Source organism: Lactuca sativa, chromosome 2, assembly GCF_002870075.4.
Source record: "Lactuca sativa cultivar Salinas chromosome 2, Lsat_Salinas_v11, whole genome shotgun sequence".
NCBI lineage: Eukaryota > Viridiplantae > Streptophyta > Magnoliopsida > Asterales > Asteraceae > Lactuca > Lactuca sativa.
In genome coordinates this window covers 107,788,207-107,802,505 of record NC_056624.2, presented here as the reverse complement: position 1 = coordinate 107,802,505, position 14,299 = coordinate 107,788,207, and the positions used below count along the sequence as shown (strand labels likewise).

General features: G+C 34.4%; 3 protein-coding genes across 4 annotated transcripts; 1 reads left to right on the top strand and 2 right to left on the bottom strand.

Annotated features, from left to right (window-relative positions):
* Positions 1 to 889: 889 nt before the first annotated feature.
* Positions 890 to 2,653, bottom strand: LOC111880043 (uncharacterized). Its single transcript, XM_023876454.1, has 7 exons — positions 2,640 to 2,653; positions 2,332 to 2,557; positions 2,155 to 2,235; positions 1,827 to 2,072; positions 1,433 to 1,649; positions 1,272 to 1,350; positions 890 to 1,181 (listed from the first exon to the last, which is right to left on the bottom strand). Exons 1-7 carry the CDS (start codon positions 2,651 to 2,653, stop codon positions 890 to 892), a joined length of 1,155 nt encoding a protein of 384 aa, XP_023732222.1.
* A 1,438-nt stretch (positions 2,654 to 4,091) lies between these two features.
* LOC111880053 (uncharacterized) lies at positions 4,092 to 9,355 on the top strand. 2 transcript variants are annotated; one of them, XM_052768391.1, is made up of 4 exons: positions 4,092 to 4,618; positions 7,524 to 7,628; positions 7,856 to 7,916; positions 8,909 to 9,355. In XM_052768391.1, exons 1-4 carry the CDS (start codon positions 4,283 to 4,285, stop codon positions 9,226 to 9,228), a joined length of 822 nt encoding a protein of 273 aa, XP_052624351.1. In that variant the 5' UTR covers positions 4,092 to 4,282; the 3' UTR covers positions 9,229 to 9,355. The 2 variants fall into 2 exon arrangements, with proteins under 2 accessions (XP_052624351.1, XP_023732236.1); XM_023876468.3 differs by having other exon boundaries at positions 4,097 to 4,618; positions 7,856 to 7,912; positions 8,905 to 9,355.
* A 924-nt stretch (positions 9,356 to 10,279) lies between these two features.
* On the bottom strand, positions 10,280 to 13,614 carry LOC111880038 (NADH dehydrogenase [ubiquinone] 1 alpha subcomplex subunit 13-B). The gene is made up of 3 exons (XM_023876450.3): positions 13,261 to 13,614; positions 10,757 to 10,828; positions 10,280 to 10,670 (listed from the first exon to the last, which is right to left on the bottom strand). Exons 1-3 carry the CDS (start codon positions 13,473 to 13,475, stop codon positions 10,526 to 10,528), a joined length of 432 nt encoding a protein of 143 aa, XP_023732218.1. The 5' UTR covers positions 13,476 to 13,614; the 3' UTR covers positions 10,280 to 10,525.
* Between the last annotated feature and the right edge of the window lie 685 nt (positions 13,615 to 14,299).

Below are 14,299 nucleotides of genomic sequence, written 5' to 3'. Positions count from 1 at the left end.
GTCAGTCTTTTTTCTTATTTAAGTACTCCTATAAAGTTAAAACAAAATAACAAACAAATTTAAAAAATGGCTTCCAATCAAACAACTTCTTTCTATGCAGCTGCTCCGTCCAATACTCCACATCCATGGACGATAAGAGAGTAATGGTGGTAACACGATGTTGGATGAACGTTTACGAGGATGTAACAATCATGGTTAACCCTGATTTCTTTGAAGGTGATGAATGGACCCGCACAACATCTAGGTTTAACCTCTCGTTGGGAGAAGGAAAACACCGAACACAAGAAGATATTGTTGGTTAGTGGATGGATTTAAAGGAAAAAATCACATGGTTCAATCGATGGTATCATCATCTTAAAAATATGTATCGTTATCCAAACAACGACGAAGATCTTTTAGAAATGGTTAAAGATCATTACATTTTGGAGAACGAGGGAAGTGACTTCGAGTATGAGGATGCATGGATTCTAGTTAAAAATAACAAATATTTCATGTAGAAGGCTCTTATATGTGAAATGTCTTATGTAATGTTTGCTACTGGTGTATCTCGTTTTCTATAATGTTTTATGTTTGTGTTTTATTTTTCATGGAATAAAGTAGATAATAAGTGGGGTACTAGATTTAATTAATAATGTCAGAAGTGCAGTTTAATACAAGCAATACAAATTACAAATGCAGGAATTCATTACTTTCCTACATTAATCTAAGGACAATTTAAATCAAATGTGTTGTTGAAATCAAAAGTAGGGTACACGCTTTCGTTCTGTGACCCGCTTCTGGATGTGAATTCATCAGTCATTATGCCATTTTGTGTTGATTTTTTCCTCCCCCCATATCCGCTCCCCGATTCCCTACCCGTACAATCATTCCTCGTGTGCCCAAAATGACCTCATGTAGAACATTCTTGTCGTATGGGATGCTCGCCTTGCGACGGATTACGACAAGTGTTTCTTGGCCTACCCGGCTGACGTCTCTCCATTATGGGTGGCTTCACAATCATCAAATCATCAGGGATGTCCCACTCAGATGGACTTGGTAAGGGGTTCACAGAATCCTCACAAGTTTTCCTCAGTGTCTCTGTAAAGTAAGCTTTTAAAGCAAATTTCGAACAGTCTTCGTAACGGTTCATTGTGAGCACTTTTATGACATGGCCACAAGGTAAGCCATCTATTTGCCACCGCCTACATGTACAGGTTCATTGTTGGAAATCAACAATGGCACTTTTGCGAGTAGAACTTTTCACTTCAAATCTACTATTTGAGATAGGGTACACCATCCAATTATTACAAGCATTCTTATTTGCTTGTATAATCGTTTCAGCCCATGGGGTGAGTATTGTTTTTGCTTCAGCTAAAAAATAGACATAATTTCATAATATCATATGAGTAGTAAAATAACATTTCAAGTACTATTATATATAAAATATTAGTACCTGCAACATTACGTTTCTGAAAACTCCATTGTTGCATTGTTGCACGAAAATACTCAATCAACATCAATATTGGCATCTTTCTTGCAAATCTTGACATTGAATTTATCGACTCCGCACTATTTGATGTCATAAGAAAATACCGATTCCCAGGAAAATGTGCTCTGGCCCATCTTTTTGGATTGATGTTTTGTAGGTATTCCCATACACAATCATTTACCTTTTTAATTTTTTTCATCTCATTATCGAATTTTTTAATAGTATAGGTTTTGCATGTCTCCCAAAATAATGCTTATATTGTATCGCTGCTTCTAAATTTTGCTGAAATGTTGAAATACAAATGGATACCACATATTCCATGATGGGCGTGAGGAAATATATTTGCAATTGACATCACTATGGATGGAGCCCTATCAGATATGAATGTAAGGTCTTCCACGTTTCCTATACATTCACGTAGTTTTCGAAGGAACCAAGACCATGTCTCCGTACATTCACTTTTGCATATGGCATAAGCAACAGGCATGATTTGGTTTTGACCGTCCATTGTCACTGCGAGTGACATCGTACCCTTGAATTCACCATTTAGGTGACCACCATCAATTATTAGGGTCGACCTACAATATTTGATGAACGCTTGTACCTACAATTATTTATGATGGTATTTACAAATACCAATTAGGATTCATATGTTATATTTGTTATAAGAAATTATCACTGCTTACTGAGCAACCCAGCGTGATATACACGAACTCAAACCGATCATCATCATCTGTTCTTATCTGAGTAACAGTTCCTGGATTATGCTTGACCAAGTTGTACAGATACACTGGTAGTTAGGTGAATGACTCCTATTTGGTACCTCTTAACATCAACAACACATATTGTTTTTCCCGTCATGCCTGTTGGTATGAGATATTGATTGGAAATTTCGAATTGATGTCCCTCACAATTTCATTACCTCGATAAACTCTATTATAATCTCTAGCCAATACTTCAGCAATAAAGTGGTCGAGTAACTTTTTCTTTGATTGTCGATGATTAGACTCCAAGTTTGTTGCACAACATGTGTGTTGGTCAACAACTTTTGTGACTTGGACAGTAGTAGTCGATTTGATTCCCCTTTCCCTAACCATCCAAGAACAATTTTCTACCAAACAAACCACCTCGAACCTTTCTTTGCTCGATCTGGTAGTCTTATATTGCTTACCTTGTTCCATGCATTATCTTCCAATTGCAAGCTTGAGCAACTCTTTGTCATAAAAAACTTCTAGAACCTTAATCTCTTCATTTATATCCACCCTCTGACATGGAATGTTCACATCATCGTTTACAGGACACGAAGGAAATGGGGGCATACCATGAAACATGGTATCTGAATAAATAAGTTTAGGTTCATCATCAAATTCTTCTTGTTAGAATCACTCTCTAGGCCGGATATATCCAACTTGTCACAATCCGCAAACTTGCCATATCCTTTTAGTTCACCATCATGCAAAAATGGAACTTCTTGTTTTCCAGATTCCTTACCAACCTTATTCACCACGTCTAGTGTTTTTTTTTTTTTTTTTTTTTTTTTTTTTTTTTTTTTGTCAAAGTAATGATTTACACCAACATCATTAACATATGTACCAACATCATTATCACCGATATATTTATAATTCTCCGGTGTAACATACATAATCGGTTCTGGCACTACATTTACATTTTCAGCGATACTATGATATTGACTTTTACGTGGACTTTTAAAATTACCTATTTGGTTGTTGCTCCCTTTTCCACTTGATAAATTAGCTGCAGATGCCTTTCCTCTATCATCCACTTCGTTACGCTAAACGCCTTCTTCAACCACCACATAGACAGACACAAATTTATCTCCAACGACATTTATTACCTTGATCAGCTTTATAATATCACGATCATCAACAATACCACAATAATAGAGTTGTTTTGAATGTTGATAAGCTAGACTAACTTTTGATTCTTTAGGAAGACCTATCTTGCACTTCAATAAATGAACAAATTCGGTGAACGTGGTGGCTTCGTAAAATTCAACACCTAAATAAAACATTCTCGGATTGTATTCCGGTGGTCAAACATATGATAATTAGGAATTAACAAACTCCCATCTTCCATCCATAATGAACAATACGAAATACTCGTTACAACTCATTATCTTAATTTTGGAAATAAAAAAGTTAGAGAGAAGAAAATTTCTCAAATATGAAATAATTCCAAAAATATGAAATACTTTATATATATATATATATATATATATATATACGAAAAAGTAGACGATTTTGCGAAACAGTAGACGAATATAAATGGCTTCGGTTTCATGGGCTATTTTGGGACATTTCTTAATTTTTGACTTAAAAATTACTAATCACTTTCTTAATTTAACTAGATTACTAATTACCTTTGGAAAACTTTCAAGGTTCAACTATACTATGATAACTTTCATAACTTTGACCACAACAAGCAAACGATAACTTTCGTTATGTTGACCACAACAAGCAAACGACATCGTACGGATGAAGCATATTGATCCACATCGTATGAATTAGACTTAATGGTGAAGTAGAATGGAGAAGATATTTACATAGGAGAAGATTTTTTTCTAGGAGCGTTGACGTGGCAAAATCTGCAAACACAATAAAGACCATTCCAGGTTCCAACAAAGTTCACTTTAGACCTATCCACCTCCACCTCCACCTCCACTGTTTTTCAGTGACTCTTCTAGCTCTTTGTCTATATAACGCATATACGTATATGTACTTCAACAAATTGTGCGTATTTCCATGTTGGGTTTTCTCATTTTCTTAGTCTCCTTACTTTTCTTGAGAGAGAAAGATGGCTCTTGAAGTCGTAAACATTGCAGAAGATGGTTATCGACCCTCTGAATACGAAGACGATGATTACAATGGGAATTTCGCTAGTAGGAAAGTGGAGGTATTGAACAATTTCACTGGGGAAATCAAGAAGAAGAGGATAACGAAAAGGAAAAGGAAAAGAAAAAGGGGAAATTGTGATTCTCAAGAAAATTCGGAGGACCCTTTAGTCGTATTTGGTAGGGATATCATGTTAATGATACTAAACAATCTCGACGCACGCAGCGTGGCACTATCACTTTTGGTCTCTCGTAGCTGGCATGGAGTCGCTTCCAGTGATGCCATCTGGTCTAAAAAGGTACACAAAATCATAAAATAGTCGATAATTGTTGTTGTTTAAGCTTTTTTTTTTTTTTTTTTTTTTTTTCTTTTTGGGTTTATCAATATTCCATCAATCTTGAATCTTGATGATATTGTAGCTTGTTGTGAGTTTAGTACAGGGTTTGGAAGAAGTGAAGCTTCTTTGGAAGTTAAATTTGGAATCTTTTTGGTTTCCTAAATCCCTTAATTGATTGCGAATACTAGTTGCTTAATTGATTGCGAAAACAAGTTGAGTCATTGATAGAATGAATAATTTAGGGTTATAGTGATCCATTATATGCTTTGGGATAAATTAAACTAGTGTCTGCAATTAGAGTTCAACCTCTTCTCAGGTTACGTGAAGAAGGTGGATTGGTTAAAACTTTTCCCTAATAATAATCTAATTATCTGCATCTTATTCTTGTGGTACAGAATCAAGAAACTTATATCAAGATACTCAAATACACAAGAAAACATTAAAAGGAATAGTGCAAGCTGAAGAATGCAATGATTCGTAAAGATGATGTTGAAAATAAAACTTAAATGTTGGTGAGTCACAGTTAATGGCTAACAAATTTATATCTTGGTTTACTATTAATTATTCTTTCATGGGTCACTTATGTATGATATTGTGTGGCTTCTATGTAATCTAATTCTTTCGGAACTCAGTTCACTTCTCATGGTTTAATTTGATTAGGATGGGTAATGAGAAAGAGGAGTTAATAAGTTAGATTGTGTTTTTTTCCGAATTCTTTTTTTTCCACCCTATTGTCAATTCAAGGCATACATTGTAACTTCTTTTTGTAAGTTTGAGAAGAAGAGAAACAACAAGCTCTGTTGAGTTGTGGAGTCTGATCTGATGGTTGCTGAAGGGACCCTGTGGTTGGAATTTTAGGCCCAAAATAGTATGAATCTCATGTGTTTGTGTAAACTAGTTGTGTGAAACACGTAAATCACCAAATGTTCTCTTTTTTTTTTTCACCATAATTTGTGTGTGTTGTGTGTTGGGTATTTGTTTTCCCTAACAAGCTTTGTGTAAGTGCTAAGTTATAAGATATAATGTAAATAGGAAACTACAAAAATGTAACACTAAGAGCATCTCCAGCCCAATTCCATTTTCCATACTTTCTCCAATTTTTTCTCTATTCTTCTCCAACCCTACCCCGTTTATTCCCCCATTTTGGGGGATATGAATAGTATTACGCCATATTTGGTGTAATACTATGGGGATGAACTTTGAGTTGTCGGTTTTAGTCCCTCTTTTTATAGAATTATACATTTCTAGTTTATTTTTATCTACTAATTATAATATAAATGTAATATTTAATATTTACAATATTTTGTTATAAGTGGGTTGGAGATGATATAAGTTATCATGTGACCATATTCTATAAATAAATTGTAGTGGGGGTTTCACTATGGGGGACTAGGGACAAGCTGCCTCATGCAAAGTGATAAAACACGAGAAAGGGTGTTGGATAATCAACATGTGTTTATACCATTCGCATTAGATATTGTTGGTTTCCTTGCATCAGGGGTTGTGGAGCCTGTAAAGTTTTTCAATAGAGTCCAACTGGTCATGCATAGTAATGTTGAGACCCCAAGATCTATGGAAGTAGTTTTTAAAAGAATTAGTTTTGCCAAACCATAAAGGTTTAGGGGCGAAGTTTGTTATCCGTTTGTCTTCCATCTCGATGTAAAACATTTGTGAGGGATTTGGATTGAATACCAGAGTTTGTCTGATACTCATCCTCAAGTTGGAGCAAAGATGTTAAATTGTTAATCGCCCCCGATGGATAAAATATATTTGTGCTTTTTATTGTGGTTTTGTGAGAATGTGAGCAAGCTACGAATTGGATTGGTGGAGGGTTTATTGGTTCACTATCACATAGTTAAATATCCCAATGGATCTCATATATTTATAGGTTTTCCATATTTAGGAAGAAGTTTGCACACCTAGTAAACCACACTAATGGGAATATCAAGAACATACTTTCGTTGACATGGTAGAATTCTTTTTGTGGCTACATGTATATTTCTATCCCATGAAAGTAATGAAGGAATACAATGTGAAGTGCTTTGACTTTGAAATCATACTACTATCATTTCCAATGATGATGATGTCATTTGATTTCCATTATGATGATAATGTCATCAACCTAGACTACTTTTCACACATAGAGAATCAAATAATCTTCCATACTAAATTTCCTAGGTATATTTTTGTGAGAAAGCATGTAAGGTATGCGAGAACTAGAATACTTGCTTCATACATAGTTTTCTATTAAGTCAAAGTTGTTGGCACCATTGACTTAAAAAATAATTTCTTTATATACAGTTCTCTGCATTTTTCTCCCTCATTTGAGATGGAAGAGAACATGTCTCTTTTGGTTTTAAAGATTATGCATATTGGCAATATGCTTTAATGTTTTGTCTCCTTCCAATTGTTTTCATATATTGTGAAGTTATCACTTCAAGTTTTTGGTTTTCTAAAAAACAGGACTCCAAAATCATAAAACATTGCAGATGCTTACATGTATTGGTGTCTTCTTTAATTTAATAGATTTAGGATGTATTGCTAAATAGTAGACAATGAGCCTCCTCATAATTCTAGAGTTGGAAATATATGGGAATAACCTTCTGTTCTCTGAGTTACTCTTTCAGCATCAAATCCAAAAAAATTATTAAGTTAACTATTAAACTCAAAAAGAAACAACACTATGTCTACATAGATGATTTGTTAGTGAGTGAGTTTATGTATTTTAGAATTTTTGGTTTTTATTTGTCATTGTATTCAATTCTGTATAAATCCAAAATGTTTTTATTCATTTTTGATCCTTTATGAGCACAACTTGTATAAACATCTATATTGATTGAGAAGAAACTCGATTTCTTGTTGACAGTGTGAAGAATTATGGGCTAGCAAAGCACATCTACCTCGTGTCTCCCAAACAGAGGGATTGTCAAAGTTGGCTGCTTACTCCTTATCTGTTATGGATGGAAAACGTGTATGTTTCTCTCTTTACTTCTTTCTTTTCAAAAATGCAAGAGATAGGAATATAACATTGTACTTTACAAATCTTAAAATTGGGTGGATTTTTCGAACTACAATGACCTAATAAGAACAAAAAGAAAGAAAAATTGTTGTAGTAGTTTAATGGAAAGAAATGGAAGTAGGACGATATAATAAAACAATAAACAATTAAATTGAAGTACTTTGGTTTTTCTATTTCAGAGCCAAATCATGAAGGAAGACTTGTGGGATCATGCTTGGGAGTTTCACTTTAAAAAGGCATGTGCTTTTACTTCATGTATTATCTAATATCTATTATTCCTTACTTTTTGTGTAGGCTTAATGTCATATAAGGGCAACCAGCTATTGATAGGTCATTAAACATGTTGGATCAATTTTAACCATATGCAATCCTACATGGCATCCGACTGGCACCATGTTGGCAAATTTGTTCATAATATATCCATGTGGCATTGAGATCAATTTTAATAGGGTGTACCCGTATTCAATCCTAGGTGGCATTCAACATAAACACCTAGAAAAAATTGTTCATATTTTGTACATGTGACGGGATCAATTTTAATGTGGTGTCCACATGGACTTCTATTTAATTTTATTTTCTTAGAGAAAAAATGACATGTGGATGCCATGTCAGCACCACCACATGGACATAATATGAACAGAGTTTGTCAGCAGAATGAGTTTTTTTAAAGCCAAAAAGCTCTTGAAATTTAAAAAAGCTATAAGAAGAGCTTTTTCAGATCAAAATTTTTTCAAGTTGCTTGTTAATTAACAAGCTCTTCCATGACCAGTGATTGTTCTCAACCAATTATAAATTAACTTATAGAAACAATCCATAAAAAGCTGATTGAAAATACTCTTCTACTTCTACTATGGAGATATAAGGGAACTAAACTTTTTCATTTAAAGCTTTTTCATGAAAAAGCTCCAATGAAAAGCTCGCCTATTGTGGATGCTCTTAGGGACTGTTTGGTAAATCGCACTGAATGGTTCCAACCTCTCAACGGTTAAGAGAAGGCAAGCTTTCTTAACCGTTCAGAGGTGGTTCCAAGGTTTTTGGTTCATTCAGAGGATGAACCAAAAACCAAACACACTGAATGAATCTTTGACCGATTCATTCAGAGGTTACCAAACATCCCCTTAGACAACATAATATGAATATTAGTTGGTTGCCAATTTAAGACATTAACCCTTTGGTATAAAATACATTCAACTTATGAGATTTGGCATTGCCACCGTATTGCCGCCAGTCAGCACCAGAATTCTGGCGGAACTTGGATCCATACTGGAAAGGAACAGGCAGACCAATGCGTCGCTACTTTCATCCGGATGGTAGTCAAACTGCGGATCCTGGTGACAAGGTGTGGGGTGGACATGAGTGTTGTTACTCCATTGTTACAAGTTTCTTGGCAGATGGGAAGATTAGGAAGCATTATGTTAGGATCAACAGGTGGCCACAGATGTTGATTTCAAGGGGATGTGATTGGGGGTGGAAGATGTCTAATGAGCTTTTCTGCTACTCGAGTGTTCCAGATGCTGAAAAAAAAGGTGGCACTGGTCCTTGTTTTGTTTGATAGTTTGGGAGATTTTGTGTTGTTTAAATGTAGTTGAAGTTGTTTTTGTTTGGTTGTTAGTGATTGTGAATTCGTGTTTGTTGGTAAATGTATGAATGTAAAATAAATAATGATTTGCTTGTTATAATGTTTTGTATTTAAAAGACTTTTAATTTTTGACCGGAAATCAAAAAAGCAACAAAACGAACCATAAAAACCCCTATTGATAATTTGAACTAATTCTATTTAAGTTATTATTTACCAATTAAAATTGGATATTACATGACAAATAATTACAAATGATGAACAAAAATTAGGGTTTAATGAAATTGAATGATACGAAAGAAGAAATGTAAGAAAGAAGATGCAATAGATTAAAAACGAAACACAATCAAGAGATTGTTCCTGGGAAAACCCTCTCTCACAGCCATAGGCCTTGATATTAGCCATTTTCCAGATTTCCTCTTTTTACTTCTAGAATAATCATGTAGCAGTTATGATTCATTTGCGATTTTAATTACCCTATTAGGATTTATATGAGTTAGATTTAGACTATTTGATGTATTTGGTCTACACCGTCTAATAGAGACTAGAGACTGATGTCTCTTACACAGTCATATTCGACTTAGTTAAGACCTGACTTAATCAACACCTATCAAACAACCCTTAGTTGATAAATAATTGCTTAAATGAATACAATTCTTGCAGTTTTTCTATTTAAAAAAAAATCATAATGAGCTTTCTGGTAAAATACTGAAAATATAAGGTTGCGTTTAGTTACGGAAAAACAATTTTCATTTTCCGTTTTGTGTTTTTTCTTTTCGATTTTCATTTTCCGTTTTCATTTTTCAATGAAAATTTTAGAAAACGCGTTTAGTTAAACTTATTCATTTTTCATTTTCAGTTTTTCTATTTAAAAAATAATCATAATGAGCTTTCTAGTAAAATACTGAAAATATAAGTGTTTTTCTAAAATTTTCCCCATTAAATACAACACAACCAAACAAACACTATCATGGATACAAAGATGGCACACGCTACACAATTACAAACCTTTAACTACTCATCAAGATAATAATAACAATTCAATTAATTGAAGGAAAAAATAACACCAACAATTTATCTTATCATATAGCATAGGGCCATAGTCAAATTGCCAAATACCAATACACTAGATATAGGCATATATAGCAAGTAACTTTCTGGTGTCACAACAAAAGAAGGTCAAATCTTGACCTAATATTCAAAAGTAGCAAAAAAATCACAAATACATCGGATTTTATTTCCCCTTATGATAAGAGCATGATTTTTAGGTTGATTACCAGACCTCAGGGCGAAGTTCACCGGTTGCAGGAGGCATCCATCTTCCAGAGTTATAAACACTCTCACCAACTTTCCACCCTGGCACATCTTTCATTATCCTCGCCTCTTCTTCTAAATATTTCCTCCATTCTTTCACAAATCTAAATCACAAACCAATCAAAATGAATTTTTAACCAAAAACAACAACAACAACAACAAAAGAGATGACCATTTCTTCTTTGATTACCTTTCATCCTCTTCTGCCTGTAGCATGGGCAAAATTGCCCTTCGGGCAGCATACTTTTCCTCCTTTATTGCCCTAAACGAATCAAAAAAATAAATGTATACATTTGCATATTAACAGAGTTAAAGAAGTGAGAAGTCTAATACTTTTATAAGAATTACTTGTAGAATAGAAGGACATAGACAACAAAGGGGGACATTTAAGAAATGTTTGTTATGGAAAATTAATACAAATTTTATTTTTAAAAAAAGTTGGAAGAAAGTAAACAAGCACGCAAGTAGCTTACCATGTGCTTACATCATGCTTACAATTACCACAACACAAGCAACAAGTACATTAGGTGGAAGGTTTTAAAGAAATAGGAAGAAACAAGTAAATGAGGTGTACCTTCCTACTTACATGTAGCTATGAGATCTTAAAGAAATGTTTTCAGGTATGCAGATGTTACAAGAAAGAATGCATTAATTGTTTTGCATTAAATGTTTATGCTAAATAATCAAAACCATAATTACTCACTAAGCTTAAAGCTTACATATATATCTCAGAAGCAAAAGGAAAGGAGTATGGACCACATGAAGTAGTTATTGTTATAACAGAAGTTTAAGATGTACTATAAGTTGTAAAATAGATTTTCTTTATGCACTTCCGCTTATGTAAACTTGTTAAACCGTGATGAAATAAAAGATACTATCCTAGTGAAATAAAGTGTATCAATTGTTCATGCATCCACAAAATGAGCTTTTTCAATAGCTTATCGGGCCAAATACGTTGTTTAAAGTCTAAAAAGTTAGTGTGGGAGGTTCTTCATTTCAAAGATTTTTCACATTGCTTGTAAATTTGCAAGCTTGATACTTGATAGATAAGAGTTTTTTTTTTTTTTTTTTTTTTTTTTTTGTGGGGAAATGATGTTCTAGCCCTACAAACTATTGGGTTTCATTTTAAAAGGTCACTAGTGCTTTTTTTTGGTACTTTAGGGGCTTAAAGTCAAATTTAGATGTTAAAAAAGCCATTTTAAACAAAATGAAGGGGTGAACCGATCATCTTTTGTCTAGTCAACCAATTGTGGGTAGCCAGCTCCTTGTCTTGCTAGAAAGTTGTTCGAGGGTAATTTAGTAATTTTTCTTATACTTCAGGCTTTTTTTTGTTAATGGTAGTAACATGCTAGTGGGGACAGCTTTTTGTGGTCTGGTGTGGTAGAATTCATCTTTGTCTTACCCTAGTAGTATAAATACTCAGTTAGAAGGTAGAGAATAGATAGCTAAGAATTATGTTACTGGAATAAAAGAGAGGTTAGGGTTCTCGATGTACAACCCCAAAGCAAAGAGGTACCACATAAATAGACACATAATCTAATTTTACCTGTAAAACCGGACAAAAAAAAGCTTCATACCTTTTTTAACATTTTTAACAGGTAAATTTGACTTTATAACACTAAAGTACCAAAAAAAACATTAGTGACCTTTTAAAATAATACCCAATAGTTTGTAGGGCTAGAATGTCATTTTCCCCTTCTTTTTTTCATATGTTAGATACTATTCTATTCATTTAGTGTGTAAATTGATATTGGTATGGCCCATAAAATTACCTTTTTGAAAAAGCTAGTATAGTGGAGGCTTGTTAAACTTTTTGGTTTCTTGATGTGGCGATGACATGGCACCAAAAAGCTCATTTATTGTGGATGCTCTAAGCTCCATAAGCTAGAATGCAAAAGACCGGGCTCAAAGGCCCCTTACAGACACAGACACAGACACAGACACAGACGACACAGACACAGTCTTTTATTGTGTTTGGTATGCATTGGAATGAGACTAGACTATTGATGTAAATGGGACAAAAAAGATTGGGATTGTAGTCCATTACACCCAAATTTCTCAATGTTCAAATCACTTAAATATATTTCTTATCTCAACCCTAAACTTCTCAATGGTAAAGTAAGTTTCATCATAATATCATACCAAAATAACATGTCCCAAAAGGATTCTATACAATAACTTTGGGATTTGCAACTTCTTTTAATGGCAGGAAGTTAAAAGAACAATTGAGTCAGATTTGCTGGGAGCCATTGGAGATATAATTTGCTTGGAGACTACTATGATTCAAAAACAAGAACACAAGATTTCAATTCCTGAAAACTCAGAAGTTACAATGAGTTTTTGTTACAAATTTTGTCACAAAGAATTGCGATTCGTAGTATTTGTCATATGCAATCATCATTTTCTCTAGTAAACCAGATACTCATATATCAATAATCAATCTCTTTAAATGTGAACACCAATAAAAGATGAAAACTAGCTCTCTAAGTAATAAGCACCTTCTCGTGTATTATCTAATCCAATTTCTAAACCTAGAAATGATCCAGCAAACTATTTCTGAAATTCATAACAGATCTGATACAATTTTAGTTTTCGATCATCAATTAGAACGCTACCTATCTTTAATCGCAGTTCAATTAGACAATAGATGCTTGAAAAGAAGAACAAGGGGTTTCCGGAAATCGAGATACTTACCTACGGATTTTGTTGCCCTTGCCGACCTGATACATACCCCAAGAGAAAATGCCGAAAGTAGTGAGGAATATGGCGACGGCGCTGGGTCCTTTGGACGGGATCCTCCGTGCGTACCTGACCGGCGCAAAACCGCCTGGAGGAGGACCGTCTTGGAGAAGTGGCATGTCCTTGACACTCGCCATTCCTGGCTTGTTCCTTATGAAGGCCTCTGTCATCGTTCTTTGCTCACAGATTTGCCCTCTCTTTCTGCAAACTTTTGCCAAAATACACAGAACCTATTCAACTGGAGTTTTGGAAAGAGAGAGAGTAGAAGTTTTCACACAAAACGGAGATGCGGAGGACACGTCTAACTTGCGCACATGTTAACGCTAGCCTAACTAACCTGCGCATTTAAGTTTTGGTCGGTATAACTAGGGATGTGCTTGGGGCCGACCCGAAACTGAATAATCCGAAACCAGAATTAGATGAAAAGTGGGAACCAAAACCTAGACCGATTATACTAATGCGGACCGGTTCGATTTGGGTAATACGGGTTTCGGTTAGGTTATTAACCTGAAAGGAACGAAATAACCCAAATAAACATTTACACTATGTTTTTGAACCTAATAACTCAAATAAACCGAAATGACCCGAATAAGCCAAATAAACTGAAATTGTCCGAATAACCCAAATAAGGAAATTCTACATCTACTTTAAGAAAAAAAATATTAATTTAATATTTTTTTTTCTTGAACTAGATATAGAATTTCCTTATTTGAGTTATTCGGGCAATTTCAGTTTATTTGGGTTATTCGGTTCATTTCGGTTTATTTGGGTTATACAGTTCAAGTGACTATTCACTTTTCGGGTCGGTCTTTTTTGCCGGATTAAACCTTTATTCAGGTAACCCCGACCGAATAACCCGCAACCCGAATTGGACAAAAATAGATACCCGAGAACCGACCCAAATAACTTATTTGGTCCTAATTCAAGTTGGTTCGGTCCGGGTTTTGGTTTCGGTTCGGCTATTCGGTCCAAACGCACATCCCTAAGTATAACA

Bases quoted from the DNA above. Each gene is read 5' to 3' on its own strand.
- LOC111880043 (XM_023876454.1), bottom strand. The intron at 2,073-2,154 runs GTAAGCAGTGAT...AAATAATTGTAG, and splicing joins ATATCACGCTGGGTTGCTCA to GTACAAGCGTTCATCAAATA. The intron at 1,650-1,826 runs GTGATGTCAATT...AAAATTAAAAAG, and splicing joins CTGATAGGGCTCCATCCATA to GTAAATGATTGTGTATGGGA.
- LOC111880038 (XM_023876450.3), bottom strand. From the start codon at position 13,475: ATGACAGAGGCCTTCATAAGGAACAAGCCAGGAATGGCGAGTGTCAAG. The intron at 10,829-13,260 runs GTAAGTATCTCG...TGATTCGTTTAG, and splicing joins AAGGGCAACAAAATCCGTAG to GGCAATAAAGGAGGAAAAGT. The intron at 10,671-10,756 runs GTAATCAAAGAA...TTTGTGATTTAG, and splicing joins CAGGCAGAAGAGGATGAAAG to ATTTGTGAAAGAATGGAGGA.
- LOC111880053 (XM_052768391.1), top strand. From the start codon at position 4,283: ATGGCTCTTGAAGTCGTAAACATTGCAGAAGATGGTTATCGACCCTCT. The intron at 4,619-7,523 runs GTACACAAAATC...TCTTGTTGACAG, and splicing joins ATGCCATCTGGTCTAAAAAG to TGTGAAGAATTATGGGCTAG. The intron at 7,917-8,908 runs GTGCTTTTACTT...GCCGCCAGTCAG, and splicing joins GTTTCACTTTAAAAAGGCAT to CACCAGAATTCTGGCGGAAC.